This window comes from Lodderomyces elongisporus, chromosome 7 (assembly GCF_030384665.1).
Source record: "Lodderomyces elongisporus chromosome 7, complete sequence".
NCBI lineage: Eukaryota > Fungi > Ascomycota > Pichiomycetes > Serinales > Debaryomycetaceae > Lodderomyces > Lodderomyces elongisporus.
In genome coordinates this window covers 800,249-819,958 of record NC_083679.1, presented here as the reverse complement: position 1 = coordinate 819,958, position 19,710 = coordinate 800,249, and the positions used below count along the sequence as shown (strand labels likewise).

The 19,710-nt window shown below is 35.7% G+C and overlaps 8 protein-coding genes across 8 annotated transcripts; 7 read left to right on the top strand and 1 right to left on the bottom strand. All coding sequences in view use genetic code 12, as the record gives it.

The window, feature by feature from the left end:
- Nucleotides 1-805: 805 nt before the first annotated feature.
- YCF1 (ATP-binding cassette glutathione S-conjugate transporter ycf1) lies at nucleotides 806-5,551 on the top strand (the record flags this gene model as incomplete). The annotated part of the gene is made up of 1 exon (XM_001523629.2): nucleotides 806-5,551. One exon carries the CDS (start codon nucleotides 806-808, stop codon nucleotides 5,549-5,551), a length of 4,746 nt encoding a protein of 1,581 aa, XP_001523679.2.
- Nucleotides 5,552-5,874: 323 nt separating this feature from the next.
- On the bottom strand, nucleotides 5,875-7,044 carry TRM82 (tRNA (guanine-N(7)-)-methyltransferase non-catalytic subunit trm82; the record flags this gene model as incomplete). Its single annotated transcript, XM_001523627.2, has 1 exon — nucleotides 5,875-7,044. The coding sequence occupies one exon, from the start codon at nucleotides 7,042-7,044 to the stop codon at nucleotides 5,875-5,877; it is 1,170 nt and encodes a 389-aa protein (XP_001523677.2).
- A 1,400-nt stretch (nucleotides 7,045-8,444) lies between these two features.
- PVL30_005230 (uncharacterized protein) lies at nucleotides 8,445-8,669 on the top strand (the record flags this gene model as incomplete). The annotated part of the gene is made up of 1 exon (XM_061119669.1): nucleotides 8,445-8,669. The coding sequence occupies one exon, from the start codon at nucleotides 8,445-8,447 to the stop codon at nucleotides 8,667-8,669; it is 225 nt and encodes a 74-aa protein (XP_060975652.1).
- A 1,423-nt stretch (nucleotides 8,670-10,092) lies between these two features.
- Nucleotides 10,093-10,908, top strand: PVL30_005229 (uncharacterized protein; the record flags this gene model as incomplete). The annotated part of the gene is made up of 1 exon (XM_001523626.2): nucleotides 10,093-10,908. The coding sequence occupies one exon, from the start codon at nucleotides 10,093-10,095 to the stop codon at nucleotides 10,906-10,908; it is 816 nt and encodes a 271-aa protein (XP_001523676.2).
- Nucleotides 10,909-11,832: 924 nt separating this feature from the next.
- PVL30_005228 (uncharacterized protein) lies at nucleotides 11,833-12,426 on the top strand (the record flags this gene model as incomplete). The annotated part of the gene is made up of 1 exon (XM_001523625.1): nucleotides 11,833-12,426. The coding sequence occupies one exon, from the start codon at nucleotides 11,833-11,835 to the stop codon at nucleotides 12,424-12,426; it is 594 nt and encodes a 197-aa protein (XP_001523675.2).
- A 1,634-nt stretch (nucleotides 12,427-14,060) lies between these two features.
- PVL30_005227 (uncharacterized protein) lies at nucleotides 14,061-14,417 on the top strand (the record flags this gene model as incomplete). Its single annotated transcript, XM_001523624.2, has 1 exon — nucleotides 14,061-14,417. One exon carries the CDS (start codon nucleotides 14,061-14,063, stop codon nucleotides 14,415-14,417), a length of 357 nt encoding a protein of 118 aa, XP_001523674.2.
- An 808-nt stretch (nucleotides 14,418-15,225) lies between these two features.
- Nucleotides 15,226-15,783, top strand: PVL30_005226 (uncharacterized protein; the record flags this gene model as incomplete). The annotated part of the gene is made up of 1 exon (XM_001523623.1): nucleotides 15,226-15,783. One exon carries the CDS (start codon nucleotides 15,226-15,228, stop codon nucleotides 15,781-15,783), a length of 558 nt encoding a protein of 185 aa, XP_001523673.2.
- Nucleotides 15,784-16,715: 932 nt separating this feature from the next.
- Nucleotides 16,716-17,204, top strand: CPR1 (Peptidyl-prolyl cis-trans isomerase; the record flags this gene model as incomplete). Its single annotated transcript, XM_001523622.1, has 1 exon — nucleotides 16,716-17,204. The coding sequence occupies one exon, from the start codon at nucleotides 16,716-16,718 to the stop codon at nucleotides 17,202-17,204; it is 489 nt and encodes a 162-aa protein (XP_001523672.1).
- Between the last annotated feature and the right edge of the window lie 2,506 nt (nucleotides 17,205-19,710).

Sequence of the window (19,710 nt, the reverse complement as noted above, 5' to 3'; positions counted from 1 at the left end):
TAGAGCAAAACAGTAGAGTACAATAGACAAATGTTCAAAAGTACTTGTATTATTAAGGACTAAATAGTTTTGTAGAAATGTAATTATTAGTGTTTTTGCCTTCAATTTGTATATTGATTCTCAAATGTATAATTTGTTTTAGAGTATCGTTTGTTACCCAAAGTGCTCTCGGTGTTAATTCCTAAAATGATATTGATATAACGAGGCTTATCCGAGACGACGGAATGTAGTTCCGAAAGTGAAAAATTTCAGAGTCTTACTAATCAAGTCGACAGAGACAGAGAGAGAGAGAGGAAAAGTAAAAAAGAAAAAAAAATTTTGTTGGTTACGTAATGCATACTAACTGTAAATTTTTCCCTTTCTTAATTTTTATTTTTTTTTATTTTGATTTTTTTGCTGCTTATTTTTTTTTTCACGCACTTTAGGAGGGCAACGGTTCCATCGTATTAAATAATAATCTTATCTCTCGAAAAATGGTATATATATATATACATATATATATGGAGGTAGATACTTCAAACAAATATCAATTATAACTACTTGCAAGCTTATAAAACAGAGAGAAAACAAAACAGAACAAAACAGAACAAAAGAAAAGAAAAGAAAAGAAAAGAGAAAAAAGAACATCAAATACTACGACTTTCTTTATCAATTTTATTTTATTTTTTTTCCTTTTTTGACGTTTCTCTTTCCCTCGTCTAGACTATAGACTTTAAGTTTTATCTAGCTTCCACTTTTTATTCAGAACTTGTTAGTTACTGCAAGATAAATTAAAGGGTACTTGAGTTTTATTAAAAAGTTGAAGATGGAGCACAATAACCACTTGGAATTCCAGCCGAGTCTATTTGACTCACACTCGTGGCTTTTGTCTCAATCTCAACATTTACCTATTGATAAATTGACTGATGGTGCAGAGTCCCACAATGAAACTACACTGGATGTCAATTTCCTAGATGGATTTAGCTGGCTTCAGTGTACAACTAAACATGAGACATGGGGTCCTATTTCTCATACATACAATGACTTAACTCCGTGTTTTACTGGCCTCTTGTTTAGCATTGCATCGTTGTTAATGATTGTTGTTGGAACATACCAAGTTGTGCATCTCAAAAATAAGAAAATCACTTCAGGAAATAGAATCACGTGGAGCTTCTATTTCAAATTATCACTAGTTTTGATCCAGTTGGCTATTTTAGTTGGATTGGTGTTTACGTTTACTGGCCCAGCAAAAGGAATTATTTTCACTTCCTTGGTATTGAATGTTGCATCGACAATTGTGGCTTTGGCTATCCACTACATAGAAGAGTTTAAATCCACCATCCCCAATGGTGTTTTGCTCTTTTATTGGTTATTTGAGACCATTTTCTTTTTAGGAAAAGACATTAACTTGCACTTGAGAAGTCAATTCAACCTGCACTATTCAACATTGCTCATTTTGGGAACAGTCAACGCTTTCGCAATTTTGTTGGTTGAATCGTTGTTACCAATGAAACCACTTGACCGTATTAGTCAATTGAGACAATCGCCATACGACAGAGCAAATGTATTTTCAAGAATCACATTTGACTGGATTGGCGGGTTGATGAAAAAAGGATACCACCAATTCCTCACTGAACATGATTTACCACCCTTACCAAAACTGTTAAAGGCAAACAAGACCACTACAGACTTTAATCACTTTTGGAATGAACAACCAGCAAGCGGCAAATCCTTGTTTTGGGCAGTAAGCAATGCATTTGGATTGGAGTTTTTGCTAGGTGGTGTGTTTAAAGGCGCCCAGGATTGTCTTGCATTTGTTCAACCACAATTGTTGAGATTATTGATAAAGTTTGTTAACGACTATACGCAATCGGTTAAACATGGCGAACCAATACCATTGACCAAAGGTTTGTTAATTGCTGTGGGAATGTTTGTTGTTTCCATTGTGCAAACTGCTTGCTTGCACCAATATTTCCAAAGAGCATTTGATTTAGGGATGAAGATTAGAAGTTCATTATCCTCTGCCGTTTATGACAAATCTCTTGTCTTGTCGAACGAGTCCAAACAAGAAAGTTCAACTGGTGACATTGTTAACTTGATGTCGGTTGATGTGCAAAGATTACAAGATTTGGTACAGAATTTGCAAATTATTTGGTCGGGACCTTTCCAAATTATCATATGTTTATACTCCTTGCATGGATTGATTGGAAACTCTATGTGGGCAGGTGTAGCGATTATGATTATTATGATTCCTTTGAATGCTGTAATTGCAAGAACTCAAAGAAACTTGCAAAAGACTCAAATGAAATACAAGGATAAGAGGTCCAGATTAATCAATGAGATTTTGAACAATATCAAGTCGCTCAAGTTGTACGCTTGGGAAACACCATATTTGAATAGGTTAAACTATGTCAGAAATGATTTGGAGTTGCTGAATTTGAAAAAAATGGGTGTCTTTATGGCAGTTTCCAATTTTACTTGGAACTTGGCACCATTTTTGGTTAGTTGCTCAACTTTTGCCGTGTTTGTGTGGACACAAAAGAGAAGTTTGTCAACTGATTTGGTTTTTCCAGCATTATCTCTTTTCAACCTTTTGTCATTCCCACTTGCTGTTGTACCAATGGTGATTACAAATATTGTTGAAGCGCAAGTTGCAGTTGGTAGATTGACAAAGTACTTGACCAGCTCCGAGTTGCAAAGTAATGCGGTGAGCAAGCTACCACCAGCAAAGAACATTGGTGATGTAGCTGTTTCAATCAAAAATGGTACCTTTTTGTGGTCCAAAGCTCAAGGTGAACAAAATTACAAAGTTGCATTATCAAGTATTAACCTCAGCTCGAGAAAGGGACAATTGGATTGTATTGTTGGTAAGGTTGGTTCTGGTAAATCCTCTATAATTCAGGCCATCCTTGGTGATTTGTATAAACTCGATGGTGAAGTTGCATTGCATGGTAAAGTTGCTTATGTATCACAGGTGCCATGGATCATGAATGGAACTGTTAAGGACAATATTTTATTCGGCCACAAGTACGACCCTGAATTCTACCAAAATGTGTTGAAAGCTTGTGCCTTGACTGTTGATTTGGCAATACTTCCTAAAGGCGATAGAACCGAAGTTGGAGAAAAAGGTATTTCTCTTTCTGGTGGTCAAAAGGCTAGGTTATCACTAGCAAGAGCTGTTTATGCACGTGCTGATGTTTATTTACTCGATGATCCGCTTAGTGCTGTTGATGAACACGTTGGGAAACATTTAACAGATCACGTATTGGGTCCCAACGGATTGTTGCGTACAAAATGTAAGATCTTGGCTACAAACAATATTAGAGTTTTGAGTATTGCCGATAATTTGCAAATGGTGAGTGGTGGAAGAATTATTGAGCAAGGCACATACGATGATATAATGGAGCAACCAAACTCCAAGTTGAAGCAGTTGATTGATGAGTTTGGTAAAAAGAAGGAGGATACTCCTACAAGAACTCCTTCTAGAGCTGCAACTCCAACAGTTGGTGAAGCCAAGCGCGAGCAGGCTGTTGCTGGTACTCCAATCAATGAAGGTGAAGTTCCCAAGAAGGATCAATACGAAGTGCTAGATGATGATATCGACACACAAAATCTCGACTCCGATTGTGACTTTGAAGGAATTAGTTTGAGACGTGCTTCTGAAGTGTCTTATATACCAGAAGATGAGCGTGATCCAGAACAGTATCTTGCAGAACAAAGAGAATTAGCTGATGCTGAAGATGCCGACACAAAGGCTAGAAAAGAACACATTGAGCAAGGTAAAGTTAAATGGGATGTGTACTTGGAGTATGCTAAAGCGTGTGGCCCAATCAATGTGATGATCTTTTTAGGGTGTGCCATTCTTTCTTATTTGGTCAATGTTGCTTCGACATTTTGGTTGGAACATTGGTCAGAAATTAATACAAAATATGGATATAACCCAAACGTTGGGAAATACTTGGGTATCTACTTTTTGTTGGGTATTGGTTATTCTTCGTCGTCATTGATTCAAAACATTACACTTTGGATATTGTGTACTATACAGGGGTCTAAAAAGATTCACAATGATATGGCTGTGAGTGTGATTCGTGCACCAATGAGTTTCTTTGAAACAACACCTATCGGTAGAGTGTTGAATAGATTTTCTAATGACATCTACAAGATTGATGAAGTATTGGGCAGGGTTTTCAACATGTTCTTTAGTAATGCTATCAAGGTTAGTTTGACGATTGCGGTGATTTGCTTTTCAACATGGCAATTTGTATTTTTGATCTTGCCATTGGGTGTGTTGTACGTTTATTACCAACAGTATTATCTTCGTACTTCAAGAGAGTTGAAGAGATTGGATTCGGTGACTAGATCTCCTATATTTGCCAATTTCCAAGAGTCACTTGTTGGTGTTTCGACAATCAGGGCGTATGGTAAAGAAGAGAGGTTTAGAGTTGTTAATAGAGAAAGAGTTGATCAAAACTTGAAAGCTTATCATCCAGCAATCAATTCAAACAGATGGCTTGCTGTGAGGTTAGAGTTTCTTGGTTCTATAATCATTCTTGGCTCTGCTGGTTTGTCCATCTTGACATTATCTTCGGGTCACTTGACTGCAGGTATGGTTGGTTTGTCAGTTTCGTATGCTTTGCAAGTAACACAATCACTCAACTGGATTGTTCGTATGACAGTTGAAGTTGAAACCAATATTGTTTCTGTTGAAAGAAGTCTTGAATATTCTCGTTTAAAGTCTGAAGCACCAGCAGTTATTCCTGGGCATGTACCACCTACAAACTGGCCTTCTGAAGGTGAAATCAAATTCAATAATTACTCGACAAAGTATAGGCCTGAGCTTGAACTTGTTTTGAAGAACATCAATATTGATATCAAGCCAAAGGAAAAGATTGGTATTGTTGGTAGAACTGGTGCTGGTAAATCATCAATCACTTTGGCGCTTTTCCGTATCATTGAAGCATTTCAAGGTGATATAAATATTGACCACATTAAGACTAATTCGATAGGTCTCTTTGATTTGCGTCACAAGCTTTCAATTATTCCGCAAGATTCACAAGTGTTTGAAGGTACAATTAGATCGAATTTGGATCCTACTGAGGAGTATTCAGATGAGCAAATATGGAGAGCCTTGGATCTTTCACACTTGAAAGATCATGTATTGAAAATGTTTGAAGAGACACGCGAGGAGATTGAAAGTGATAGTGCGCTTGATGTTAAAGTCTCTGAGGGTGGTACCAACTTGTCTATTGGCCAACGTCAACTCATGTGTCTTGGAAGAGTTCTTCTCAAGCTTAACCATTCAAATGTACTTGTTTTGGATGAAGCCACTGCAGCAGTTGATGTTGAAACCGACAAGATATTGCAGCAAACAATCAGAACAGAGTTTAAGGATAAGACCATCATCACTATTGCTCACAGATTGAATACCATCTTGGACTCAGACAGGATCTTGGTATTGGAGAAGGGTGAAGTTGCAGAGTTTGACACTCCCGAGGTGTTGTTAAGTGACAAAAACTCGTTACTTTATTCATTGGCTAAACAAGGAGGTTTTATTGAGGAAGAAGAGGGTTAAGGGAAAAGAAACAATAAAAAAGAGAAAAGAGAAAAGAAAACTAGTGGGAATAATTTTTTTGACCCAGTTTTTTTTACCTGGTTCTTCTTTTTTTTCCTTCTTTCTTTTGCTTTAACATTACACTTCAGCAATATTAATTTTACCTAGTTTGAAATTCAAAACAATTCAAATTCTCAGAGAAATGTATAATCAAATGGGATTCTACAAGATATAGTAAAAATAGAAATTTTGTAGTACAAAAAGAAATGGTATGTCCATTTTTTTTTTATAAGTTTGCTTTTGATTTTTTGGTTTTATTTTTTTATTGTTTGAGATTATTTATCCTAACTGTAATTGTTTCCTCTTTTGCGTAGCTGGTTGATACTGTAGAATGGTGCAAACTTGCTCTTGTCTTCAACGTTAATGGGGTTGGCCAGTATAATTCTTTCAGCAATGCTTGATTGTGCTTCATCGTCATTTACAAACTGTCCATCAACAAATTTGTAAATTGTTAATATATTATCGTTTTCAGCATCGAGTGAAACAAACAATTTGTTTCCAACAATGGCAAATGTCACTGCGGGAGCAGCAAGTTGAATTGTTTGTGCGTGTTTGGCCTCATCGGTGAAATGAACCACAACTAGACATGAAGTATTTTCAACCAATGTCACAATAAAAACACCATCCTCACCTTCGATAGAGTCAATCTTTTGCACTCCAATTTCATATTTGGGTTGTATATTTTCTACTTCTTGTTCTTTTTGTACATCTTGTTCTTCTTTGGTTTTGCTACTTTTCTTTATATGAAACTCGTGGAGGTATTCTTCAACATATGGCATCAAGTCGAATTCGGTAATCAAAACCTCTCTAAACCAGTCCCAGAAAAATAACTTGCCCTCGCCGCCTCCGGACACGAGTCTTGACTCTTTGCATATTTCAAACAAATGAATTTGCGATACGAATTGTGTATGGCCGTACAAGAATCCTTTAATGACATACGACTTGGGGTAGTTTGAAACTCGTATGTGTTCATCCCGGTCGCTGGTTATCAAAAACGATTTAGGCGGGTTTTTGTATTGTGCTGCAACCACTGCAGTGAGAGGACTCGTGTGTCCCAAAAGTGGTTTCAAGTCTTCTTTTTTCACTGCTGGTTGAGTGTCGATTGTGATTTGGTAGACATCCCCTAATGAGTCGCAAACTATTGCATCACTGTTGAGTATTGAGATGCCACTAAGTCTTTTCGGCATTGGTTGCTGTTTCAATTGGTGAAGCTCATTGTTTTCAAGTTTATATATGGTAATGTTTTTATCAACATCAGCTGTTATGAGGACCTTATCGGGTCCAGTTTCCAGATAATTGATGTAAATGGGCTGTGGTACATTTTGTTGACATAGTACATCTCCCAGCTCCGGCAGCAAAAGAAGAAGACTAGATTCGTTTGATGGTGACGATGCAGACGCTATAAGAAGTTTGCCATCTGTGCTTGATGTGAGAATTTGAAATGGGTGCTTCATCAATGGGGTTTTTTGCATAAATCTGGTTTTACAGCAAGGTTGGTGGAATTTGGTCGGGACTAATGGGTTTTCCTGGATGTTGCAAAAGAAGAATAAATAAGAAGAGGAAAAATAAAAAAAAAAAAAAAGTAAATACTGGTGATGAGGGTTTAGAATACAAAAGGAATAGAGAAAAATAGGAATGCGTGCGGCTTAAGGTTTTCCAATTTGATTTGTTTGGTAACCTATGAAATGAACAATAGTTTTTGAGGACTTGCTATGTTTCAGTATCTGTATTTAGCTGGTGCAATGTCGTATACTATTGATTGTTTCTCTGTCTTTATCTTTAAAAAAATTCTTTGTGAAGGTGGTCATTCTATTTTAAACGTAAATGGTACATTCTTTTCAATTATTTTAGTACCAAAATCATTTAAAAAGAAAAAGAAAAATAAAAATAGGAAAAAAACAGCAGGAAAGAAATTGAACTCAAACCAAGTTGTCATGGATACATAGAAGTTTTCATTTCTAACTGTAGCTAGCTATTTAATTAAAATTTTGCAAGCAAATGATTAAGAACCATTCTCGAGATTATTGGTCAATTTCAACCAAATTGATATTGAAGAAGGAACAAAATTGCAGTTAAGCATTTCTAAAGTCGAATTAGCAATCTCTCATATGTCGCGACAAGAAATAAAATCAGTGCAGTGAACTCCAAACTTCGCTTTCTCTTGCCAATAAAAGAAGCAAAAAAACAAACAAAAACAAAGAAGACAATTTTCATAAACAGATAATACTAATAATAGTCCAAAAAAAAAAGGAATAGAGAAAGAGGAGGATTGCTGAGCTTATTCTGGCATTATCACCGTGGTTGAGTTTTTCATGACTTATCTCCGCTTTTTTCGATAATAGTATGAGAAATGTTGGTGATTCGGCAGTGCTGATTTTGAACCAATGGGGTTGAGATTGATTTTGTAAAGATAAAGATTAAAGAATCTGGTGACTCTTGCATGGCTAAAGTACGAGGAAGTCAAAGATGAACCAAGAAAGAGAAAAAATGACACCAAAACAGAACAAAGGATCGAAGCAAGGTAGACTCACTACACCAAAGTCGTGGTTTTTACAGAGGCATGATCATCACGAAGGAAGTATAAATACAATGGGTAGTTTCAATCATTGATCTTGATATTAATGATGTTGCTCTTTTTTGGAGAGACTTCAACTCTTTTCTCAATACCTCTCCCGATTACTCTTTTGTTACACACCCAAATTCGTTTTTCAAATTGTTTTATGATCCTTTTTTTTTCATTTTTTTTTCATTTTTTGTAGTTGTTCATTCATTCTTAAACATTACAAGTACAAAGAACTTCATGAGCAATTTGAACAAACTATGGTTGTTAGTTATGCTAATACCTTTCTTTCTAATGTTTTTAGGTGGTTTCAAAGGTTGGCTTTCGTATAGAAAAACTAAGAAATCAAACGATTTAGAGATGAATATGTTACCCATACAGAGAGGTGCAGAAACTATAGCTACAAATGGTGCTAATAGCTGTCAATATTGTCAAGCCCAGATTGAACACGATCGTTGTCGGAATGCGGCTGGTGAATTACAATTGCCTACAGAACCACCACCTGCTTATCGCAGATAAGTACCTAAAGGAAGGAAGGAAAAAAAACAACATAAAAAGCAAGAGGCATCTTCAAAAGTGTTTTGTTACTTTTAATTTATATTGCGTCATATAGTCAATTCATTAATCCACTAGATTTATTTTAGATTAACATAAGCACTCTTCATTCCGCTTGCTATACCTTTGGAATCTTTTTTTATTTTTCTTTGCGGGGGGGGGGGAGAAGGAGGGTAAAAAAAAGTTGAAGGGGAGGGGGGGTGTTGGAGTTGTGGAATTGATCGGTTTATCTGTAACTAATTGGATATAGAGTGGGTGGTTGCATCTTGTTTTGGTCATGTTTCCTGTTTCTCTATTGTGCTTCACTTTTGACTTATTTTGTACAATCCGATTTATACAACCGGGATTATGGATGCAAAATTGTCTTCTAAAAGGATAAATCCGATGTTAAAGCAAAAAAAAAAAAAGATAAAAAATAAAACCAGAAAAAATTTTAAAACCGAGAAATCTCGTAAAAAAACCAAAAAAAAAAAGAAAAGTTTTGCAAAGTCCCCCCCCCCCCCCCCCACGCTCTCCTCCCGTGACCCTCTCGGACCGAGTTTATCACAAACAAAAATTTTGAATTTTGCTCGTGACCACATTGAACATTGACAATAGAGAATACAGCAATGATTGCAAAACAAGTTATCATTTTCTTCTTTATCATTTTGCTTTTTTATTTTGTGGAGAGGGGGTGAGGAGTGTCTTTATGATGGGAAATTCTCATTGGCTAGCCACTTGCTCTTATCGGGGATGAAAATCAAAATGTATCACGTAAAGAAGACTTTGTATACTTGCTTATACATTTACATTGTTCAACTTTATCTCAAGGTCACACAAATTCAGTTGGTGTAAAGAATACATGTAAGGTACACCACCAAAGCATGGATAACGTCAGACTCATTTTTCTTGGCCTCGGATTCTACATTTCATTCCCAAACACTTCTTTTTATCAATATATTGAAACCTCGTAAATTTTTGCAAATATGAGTTTTCTTTCTTCCGCCGATTACCGACTGAGAACATTGCTTGTGGCACCACTTGACTATTCACATTTCACTTTTCACATTTCACATTTCACATTTCACGACCATCTACTTAATATAATTCACTTGCTTCTCTTGGTATTCTTTCCTTCTACCCTTCATAGTAAATGAATATCATTATTGCACGCAGCCTGATAAGCACAATATGATCTGAAGTGTCATTACATCTCAAAAGCTTAGATACGAAGGCACTACAAGAGGGTAAAGATGAATGAAATCTAGCTAGAGTTTGTAGATATGTATATAGACATAGAGATACACACACACACACATATATATATATATATGTATACTGAGAAGATTCTCTTATCCATGTTGAAGTGATAAATTACTTTGCAAACCACCAACTTCCTTTTCAAACAATGATTATACCTTTGGTTTCAATACGCAAAAGATTGAATAATTACAAAAACTCTAGCTCAGTTTTTTCTGGGGATGGTTCATCCTCCAGGTCAGGCTCCACTGGCTTAGACCCTACAGGGTATTATCCGAATGGTTATTGCGCCCCTTATTTGGACCCTTCTGGGTATTATATCTCTGGAGATGGATCTTTGGATTCAGATTGTTCTGATTCTAGCTCAGTTGACTTTAACCCATCTATTATAGCGTCAGCTGTGACTCTGAAACGCACAGCAACAACAACAGCAACAACAGCTTCTGTTGCTGTATCTGCTTCAGTTTCAGCATTTGTTTCAGCATTTGCTTCTGCTTCTGCTGTCGGTACAGCCACGTCTATTTCTGCATATACCTCCAGTGATGCTATTTCTTATGGAAACAATGCTGCGCCAAGCCATAATAGAGGTGGTTGGAATAACAAATGGCTATTAATGTTGTTAATTCTTTTACCCCTTTTGATTTCATTGATTTATTACTGCCATCGTCGTTACACAAGAAGAAAACAAGTTGCTGGTTGTCACTTGAAAAGAAATTTGAATCACGAAAGAGTTTTTGAATCCAAACACCAGCTTCAAACTGGCCTGGAGGTAACTACTAAAGCATTTGCTGCATCTACAGAAATTATTGAAAGTGGCATGGTAAATAGCAATATGTTTACTAGACACAATAGCAATATAGAAATTGAAGAAGTTGGAGATGCAATTGTTACAACAACTGAAATGAATTTTGCACATAATACTTCTCAAGAACCTATGGAACCGCCACCAGCCTATACTAGATGATTTGCGAGTAGTAAAATCCTCCATTCTCCTCTTTACATATATACATATAGTTCTCTGATTAAACAAATTCACAATTTCCACTTCCAATTTCCATGTTTCATTTTCAGAGTCTAGTTTGTCTTAATGAACAGATTTATCAAAGATTGATAACCCACAAAACATTGTAATTTTTTTTCCAAAGGTTGATTAATTGTTTTGTTTGTTTTGTTCTTTTTTTCTTTTGTTGATTCTGTAGCGGAGATATAATCTTTATGTAACGGATATAAAAAACCTAAACCATGCAACTCGTTTCGTCTTCAAAAAAAGAAAAAATGTAAACATAAGGTAACCGATAATTAATTGTTATAGCTGAGCCCATTGATTGATCGTTGAATAATCAAGAAGTCATAAAAGTTTTGGGTGGAGCAAAAACTGTATCAAAATTGAGAACGAGCTGCTTTAATAACTGCCGATACCGTTTTCCAAGCATCAAAGCATCAAAGCATCAAAGCATCAAAGTATCAAGCCCTGCGCCTTGCCAAGCCACGCGTCATTCGGAAAAAGCTCGTAAATTGAATTAAAATTTTTTTGTTTTTGTCGCTTCCTTCTCTTCGCTGCCAAATGCTAAGCCTCGCACAACCATAGAAACTCACAAACTCACAAAGTCACAGCGACTCCCCCATCTCTGGCTCAAAAAAAGGAAAAAGACAAATTGTGGAAAGACAAGAAAGATCAGAGTTATGCAAGATGATTTAAAAAAAAAAAAAATTTGATGAAAATCAAAAAAAGAATGTAGATGCCGGTTGGTGATAACAAAATCAACACAGGGATTGGAGCCATAAGTATTGCAGGTTTGTATATAAAGGAACCAGGACGGCTGTTTTATGCAAACTAAAAGCTAAATTTATTCAGAGATTACAGTTTCATCAATTCACACTCTAGCTAATGATTATTCCTTTTATTATTCCACTACAAAAAAGATGGGGGAGATTTGGTGGTGGCAGTTCTAGCCATAGTTCAGGTCTGAGCTCATCAAGCCATAGTTCAGGTCTGGGCTCATCAAGTCATAGTTCAGGTCTGGGTTCATCTAGTTCTTATCGAGGGGGTTCAGGAACAGCCGCTGGGGGTGCAGCTGGTGCTGGCGCATATGCTGCTCATGCACATGGTGGCGGTTCCAATGGAAACGAGGATGATGGAGATTGGGATCGCAGATGGCTTTTGATGTTGTTGATTCTTGTTCCAATCATATTGCTCTTCATATACTTGTGGTACCGTTCACGCAAAAGAAAACAAAGAGCTCGTGATATTGAGCAATCTGCACAGACTGGTGTATACGATCACAATTCACCGTACACGCTTAATGGTGACTACGGTGACTACGGTGGGTATAATACTACTACTACTATTAATGGAAACAGCAAGGAAGTTGGAACACCACAAGCCAAAGATGGTGTTGTGAATTCAGCTGGTCTGAACGAATTTAACAATTTCGAACGACCAACGGGTCCACCACCACCACCAGCTTATTTACGTGATTAGGTGAACACGATAGTAGGTTAGACTATCCTAACAGTCGACAATTATGTTTTAGATGTGCAATTTGTTTGTGTTTTTTTTTTCTCTCAGCAATAGACACGATGTCCGAAAAATATCATATGTATACTTCAATAGCAATATCTTTATTCAAATTTCATTTTTATATTTCTTTTCCAATTTCTGACCGACTATTGCACCATGTTATATATTAGAATAATTATGTATATATATATATATATATATTTATCAATTGTTAAAATTAACAAGTAACCTGTATTTTACTGCTGTGCAGTTATTTCTTGATACTTTTCATTCTATACTTCAAGTACGCTAAAAACCAAGCTTTGCAATAGAGTTTCATATAGTTCTTCATATGGATTGCTATATGTTGACTGTTTTAACCAATGGTTCCATGTAATATTTGAAATCTCTTGCTGAAGAACAGCCGCACCATGTACTGTTCTATTGTGTGGGGTTAATACTCAACGGTAAGGCTTGGGGATTGACACCACAGAAACAATAAAAATAGTAGAAAGTCGATAAGTGCACATCGTCTTTATCTTTGCTCTTTTGACCGTTTGTTTCAGTTCCTACATGAGAGTATCTACTTCTGCCTTCTATTCTACTTAATTTCCAATTGATATTTAAATATTGTCTTCTTTGTTTTTTTTTTATATATGGACACAGACATCTAGTATGAGCAAGAGTGCGTGCATAGTTACAAAAGATATAATACGTCATGTGCCAAAAAAAACAAATAAAAAATAATAAAATGTGAAAAGAACAGGAAATCTCAACTTGTTAATTGCTTTCAAAAATCCACTTGGACTATTCAGATATGTATTGCTGTTTATTTCACAAACTAGTTGAAAGCAAACCTTTCTTCTATCTCTCTCTTCTTTCTTTTTTTTTTTTTCATTTCATCTGAATTACGAGTGTGTTGCTAATTTCATCTTAAGAGACAATGTAGATTGATAAGTGAAATAAGCAAGTTATAAATTTAGGGTAGAGAATATGAGAAAAAGACGACTTGAACCTTGTGCAATACACAAATTGCTTTTAAGCACCTCCATCCAGTTAACCCCAAAGCCTGTTGCTTTCTTTCATTCTCTCTTTCTTTCTTTCTAATCTTGTGTGACATATTCCATAAGCTGCAAGTTGTTTCTTTATTCTCTTTGTCTCTGCCCTTATTGTTTTCAATTTCATATAAATTTTTTTGCATATATATTTATATTTGAGTATATATATATATATACATATAATTATATACAGATATATTTAAAATTGCTATCAAAAGTATTCTTGGAATATTTGAGCCAAGACAAGTACCTATATATAAACACACAAGCACACCCTTTCTTCCAATATTATATATATATATATATATATACATATATACATAAACACATTTTTCTTTTTCACACATTTAAAGCCAGTCTTCAATCGCAATAGCACTTTGTTCAACTAGTTCTGCTCTGCTCCATCTATTTATTCACACTATATTTCACACGATGTATATTCAGGAAGTGCAAGAGCACGCAAAAAGATACTATTACAATCCATACTACAACAATAACTCAGGATGGCACCGTTATCGTTGGTTTCTTTGGTTGATTGTCTTGATCCCCATCTTTATCATGTTGTTGCTATTCTGTGTCAGAAGGAGAAGAGCCAAGTCCAATGTCGTTTACCCTGATAACAACAATCAGCAATATTACAACAACCAACAACAAACATACTATCCACCAGAAAATCCTCAAACCTCACAAACTGGCGGCTATGGCGGTTACGGCGGTTATAATGCAAATAACGAATACGGTAACACAGCAGGACAACCTGGATATGGTGGATACGGCGGTGCAACTACAACAACAACAGATGAGAATTATGGAAATACTGGTAATACAGGATCCGGAACATATTACAGCAATGATGGCGCACCAACCTACGAATACCAAAGACCAGAGGGACCACCACCAGCACACACCAAATAGATTGATTACCTATATTGTTAAATTCGTTGGTTTTAATTTTTTTTTTCTTTTTTCAGATTCTTTACTTTTAATGGAAAAATAAACAAAGTAAAATAAAATAAGAAGAAGAAGAGAAACTATTTACAAATTTGTCTAACTTTAGACATGGGAAATTGTAGTACCAAATCTCTTGATGAACTAAACAACTTTATGAAGTTTCCATAAAGTTTCCACAAACATTAACATGATGCAGTGGCCACTGACAATATGTTTATGTACATTGGAAAAGTAATAGCCAGCTCTTTTACTGTTCTTTTCTCTTCTCTTCTTTTCTTTAATTTTTTTCTTGTGGTCAAAGTCAAATTAGGGATACTTATTCAAGTATAGATATTGAAGATTGGATGGGTGGATGAATGGATGGAAATAAAGGACGTGTAATTTAGACTCCTCCTTATACATATACATATATATATATATATATGTGTGTGTGTACTATTGTTCTCGGTTATCTCCGCAGAAGAAACTAATGAAAAAGCTCAAATTTCCCCAGAAATATTTATGTCTCCTTCTTACTCTCGGCCAATTCTTATCAACATAGATTGACCAAGAGCTCTGTATATACTCATACAATTTATCACCTACATCTGATTCGCCCCATCTCCCTTTAAATATTCACGGAACCTTTCTTTTTTTTGAATTCTCTGGTGGGTTTTTCTTCTTCCCCTTCACCTCCTATAAAGTCTTTACATAAGAAAAATTAATATTACTACTACTACTTCTACTACTACTGTTTGCCCCATATTTTTTTTTCTTTTCTTTCTCCGGCAAAATGACATTAACTCAAGGTGACAAGTTTCCACAAAACGTCACATTCAACTACCTTCCCATCAACTTGGCAGATCCAGCTGATGATACATGCAAGATCCCTAGTAAACTCAGCATTGATAGTCTTATCAAACAAAATCCCCAATCACATATACTAATTGTTTCTGTTCCTGGTGCATTTACACCCTTGTGTTCTGAGAACCATATTCCACCCTATCTTGAATCTTTAGCACAAAATACCTCGAAATTGGCCAAAAAAGTGGCTGCAATTATAGTGGTTGGTGCCAATGACCAATTTGTTATGCAAGCATGGGGTAACCAATTGTGTCAAAAGTTTCTCAATCTGGCACAGAATGCAAACTCACTACAAGTAATATTTGCCAACGATGCAGGTTTCAGCAAACTGCATGGGTTATCAATGACTGACCCTACAGGATTTGTGAGGAATAAGAGGTATGCCGTGTTGGTCAATTGTGAAAATAGCCAAGTGGACTATTTCGGAGCAGAGACAGAGAGAGTGGTAGACAAGTCTGGCGTTGATGCTATATTGGCTAAATTGTGAATTAGTGGTTATGTCTAATTTTTTTTCCTGTTTTTTTCTCAATGTAGAAAACTGTTGCTACAGTTTGAAACAAATCGGGGGACAGAAGAAGTTGGAATTGAAAAAAAAAGAAAAGAAGAGGTCATATAGAGATTCAGGTAGTGATAAATGTCTTGATTCAACCAACAAATTGAATACATACAGAATTTTTTCAAAAGTGTAGCAAAGGTACACTATGTTTAGTTTTTCATAATAAGAGGCATAGATTGTACTGTTTTTTATTGTATTGTTTTGCAATGTATGGTGACGTAACGTTATTTAGCATAAACTGGATTCACACTTGCTATATAAATGATAATTGCAAGTTCACCTTATAGGATCGAACTCGACCAAACTCTGTCCGTCCACTCTTCCCTTTTCCCTCCCCCACTCTTCCCCCACAATTTTTATTTTGCCTTCTTCTCCCCATTCCAATTTTATCATTAAACTAGTCCCTTTTGAAGCAATCACCGTATGATGCTATATACACTCTTCCCTCTATAGCCCACTAATCCTGAACCCCCCCCAACCCCTACTTCTCTACCCCTAACTCCTCCACCGCAACCTAAAATGAAATAAAAAAAAATAAAATATAAAAATAAAAATTAAAATAAAAGAGAATTGAAAAAAAAAACTGGCGTGCGTATGTTTCAAATTTCTGCGCCTCACACTCATCCCACCGCATTTGTACTTCACAATCCAACATTCTTTCCCCTTCTTCCTGATTCTACACATTCTCAAAGAAATTTTCGACACTTTTCCGTACATAAGGATATTTGATTCCTTTACAATTTTTCCTTCTCAATACTTCTTCTTTCCTCTTTTGTTGAACTTTTTTTTATTTCCTTTCTTTTTTTGACCACGAATTTTAGTAAACAGTTCAATTGAATAAAAGAGTATAACTATTTCAAAAAATGACCAACACATACTTTACCGTTTCCGCTAATGGCCAACCATTGGGTACCATCAAGTTCAAGTTGTACGATGATGTTGTTCCAAAGACTGCTGAAAACTTTAGAGCTTTGTCTACTGGTGAAAAGGGTTTTGGTTACGCTGGCTCAATTTTCCACCGTGTGATTCCTCAATTCATGTTGCAAGGTGGTGATTTCACCAACCACAATGGTACTGGTGGTAAGTCCATCTATGGTGCTAAGTTTGCTGATGAGAACTTCACCAAGAAGCACGACAGACCAGGTTTGTTGTCTATGGCCAATGCTGGTCCAAACACCAATGGATCCCAATTCTTCATTACCACTGTCCCATGTCCATGGTTAGATGGTAAGCACGTTGTTTTCGGCGAAGTTACTGATGGTTTCGACATTGTTAAGAAGATTGAGAGCTACGGTTCAGGTTCAGGTGCTACCAAGGCCACCATCAAGATTGAGGAAGCTGGTGTCTTGTAAATGAAATGAATTACAAAGTTTGATTTCAAAATAAAATACAATATCAAAAAAAAAACAAGGAGAATTTTGCAACTGCAATTGCAACTGCAACTGCAATTGCAAACTCAAAAGAGAAAAGAATATGGAGTGTGACACGTAAGTAGATTTTTATCTTTTCTTACTAGAGTCAATTGAATATCACTCTGAAAGTCATTAAACAATGTAGAATTGACAAAGTGGGCAAACTAAAACAAAAACAAAAACAAAAAACAAAAAAAAGAGGATAAATAAATGAACAGTTTGTCTTTGAACTCTATCTGCCCTCTTATATTGTATATGGTTTACGAATCTATCCGCCGCCTCCAAAAAAAAAAAGAGAAAAAAGAAAAATTCAAAGTTGGTTTAAACTTGTATACGCTGATAGACGAGTAGCGTTTGGCAAGACATACAATCTGAATGTTCATAACAAGAAAGTAGTAGTAGTAGTAGTAGTAAATGCTACAGAGACTCTTTGTAAAAGCCACATTGGTCTATCTTATTTTTTTGTCACAACAAATATGCCCATTGCCTGATAAAGCAAGGAAAGAAAAAATTTAAAAAAATAAGTCTCAACTTCGGAGTTTTCACCAATAAAGAAGGAAAACAATTTGACTTTATCTCTCTCTCTCTCTTTATCTCGTTCTTTAATTGAAATTACGAAATCAAAGTGCTATTCTTCTTTTTCTCTTTTTTTCTCTTTCTCTTTGAACGGCAAATACTTAGAAGTTTGGACATAAAGTAGATGGATATGGCTTTGAATAGATCTTTGGCCACAGAAAAAAAAAGGCGATATGCTCAAGGGAGTATCTTTGATACTATTGCTTAGTTCTAGTACTAGTTTTAGTACTGTTTTAGTACTAGTACTAGTACTAGTCTTTGTAGCACTAAATCCCCAAAAAAAAACAACGCTGCTTTAATAGGTAAATTTATCCAACAAGCAGCTAAAACGAAGATCCAAGCTCCTTAGCCTCTAAACCGGTGTTTCGTGTCCCGTACACTTATTTCGTAATAAGGCAACACGATACTGTTTAAAAGCACAAATCATCCCCATTACTTGTTTTTTCTTTTTTTTGTTCCATTTGCGTTTTCTTTTGAAGTTTTGTTACAAAAAGTTGATACTAAAGTAAATTAAACAAAAAATCAAATTCAAAACAAAACAAAACAAAACAAACTCAAAAAAGTTGAAGATAAAATAAAATTTTGGGATATCGTGTGCATCTACGAGCAGTAAAGAAAATTAGAGTGCGATGGAGAGTCGTGTACAAAAGGACAAAATAAATCAACCTCCTAACAAAGCATTTCTTTCAGAAGAGGGGGGTGGAAGATTTGAGATTTGAGATTGAGATTGGCCAACTTGAGAAAACGTGGGGGTCTTTTTTTTACGTTTAATTTTTTTTTGTCTTATTGCACTGTTAATATATATATATATTGTGGTGAGCACGTGCTCACCATCGATATTGTCTTGCCTTTTTTTCTTTCTTTAGTAGGAAACAAATACTGTCCCACGTTGCCCTCTATGTCAAATAAAGAACAATAAACAACAACAACAACAACAACAACAATAAGTAAGAAACAAACAAACAAACAAAGTGCAAAAAGCTAATGAAAATAATTGGAAGTTGATAACTACCCAAAACTTTTTATTACTCTTACAATTGTATAAGCTTGTTTTTCATATATATTTTTTTTAAAAAAAAAATTGTTAATGCAAAGTTAAGCCAATCACCAACAAATTGCACTCTACAAACAACATACACGCAAGAGAGTGAACAAGATAATGCTCAAACTAAATATCTTCAGCTTTAGACTATACAGAGTGGTGTGCAGTATATCGCTATATCTAGAGTAAGTCTGAGTAAGTCTTAGTCTGTGTTCTCTTCTATTTAGTGCTTTTTTTTTTTTTTACAATTTATCATCTCACGATAATCCCATTTGCCTAAGGCAACACGTGCTTCGAGGCTTTTCGCAAGATCTACACAACATGAACCACACACACAAATATACACACACACACATATCTATATGTATATACAGATAATTGGCGAAATTGCATAGAAAGATAAAAGAGAGTTAAAAAGAACGACTCTAAGCAAAACAGCCATTACGAATAACAGGCAAGGCGCACTCAAAGAGAGATAGTGGGAAAGGAAAAGAGAAGGAAGAGAGGGAAAGAGAGAGAGAGGTTTATGTGTGTGTGTCTGTGTGTGTGTGTGTTTGTGTTTGTACGAAATGGAAGTGGTCAAAGGTTGAACACTTGTACCTTCGTAACCAATTCGGTTAATCTCTCGTACAGGCATATACACCGGTAGATACCCTCACACACACAACACAACACATACACAACACATACACACATACAGATAACACACAATACACTCAAGGTTCACACACACACACACACACACACACGCTCACGCTTTCCCTATCTCTCGGTGTTTTATTCATCAGTAGATGGCGCACGATGTATGGTGGTAACTTTTACCCTCTA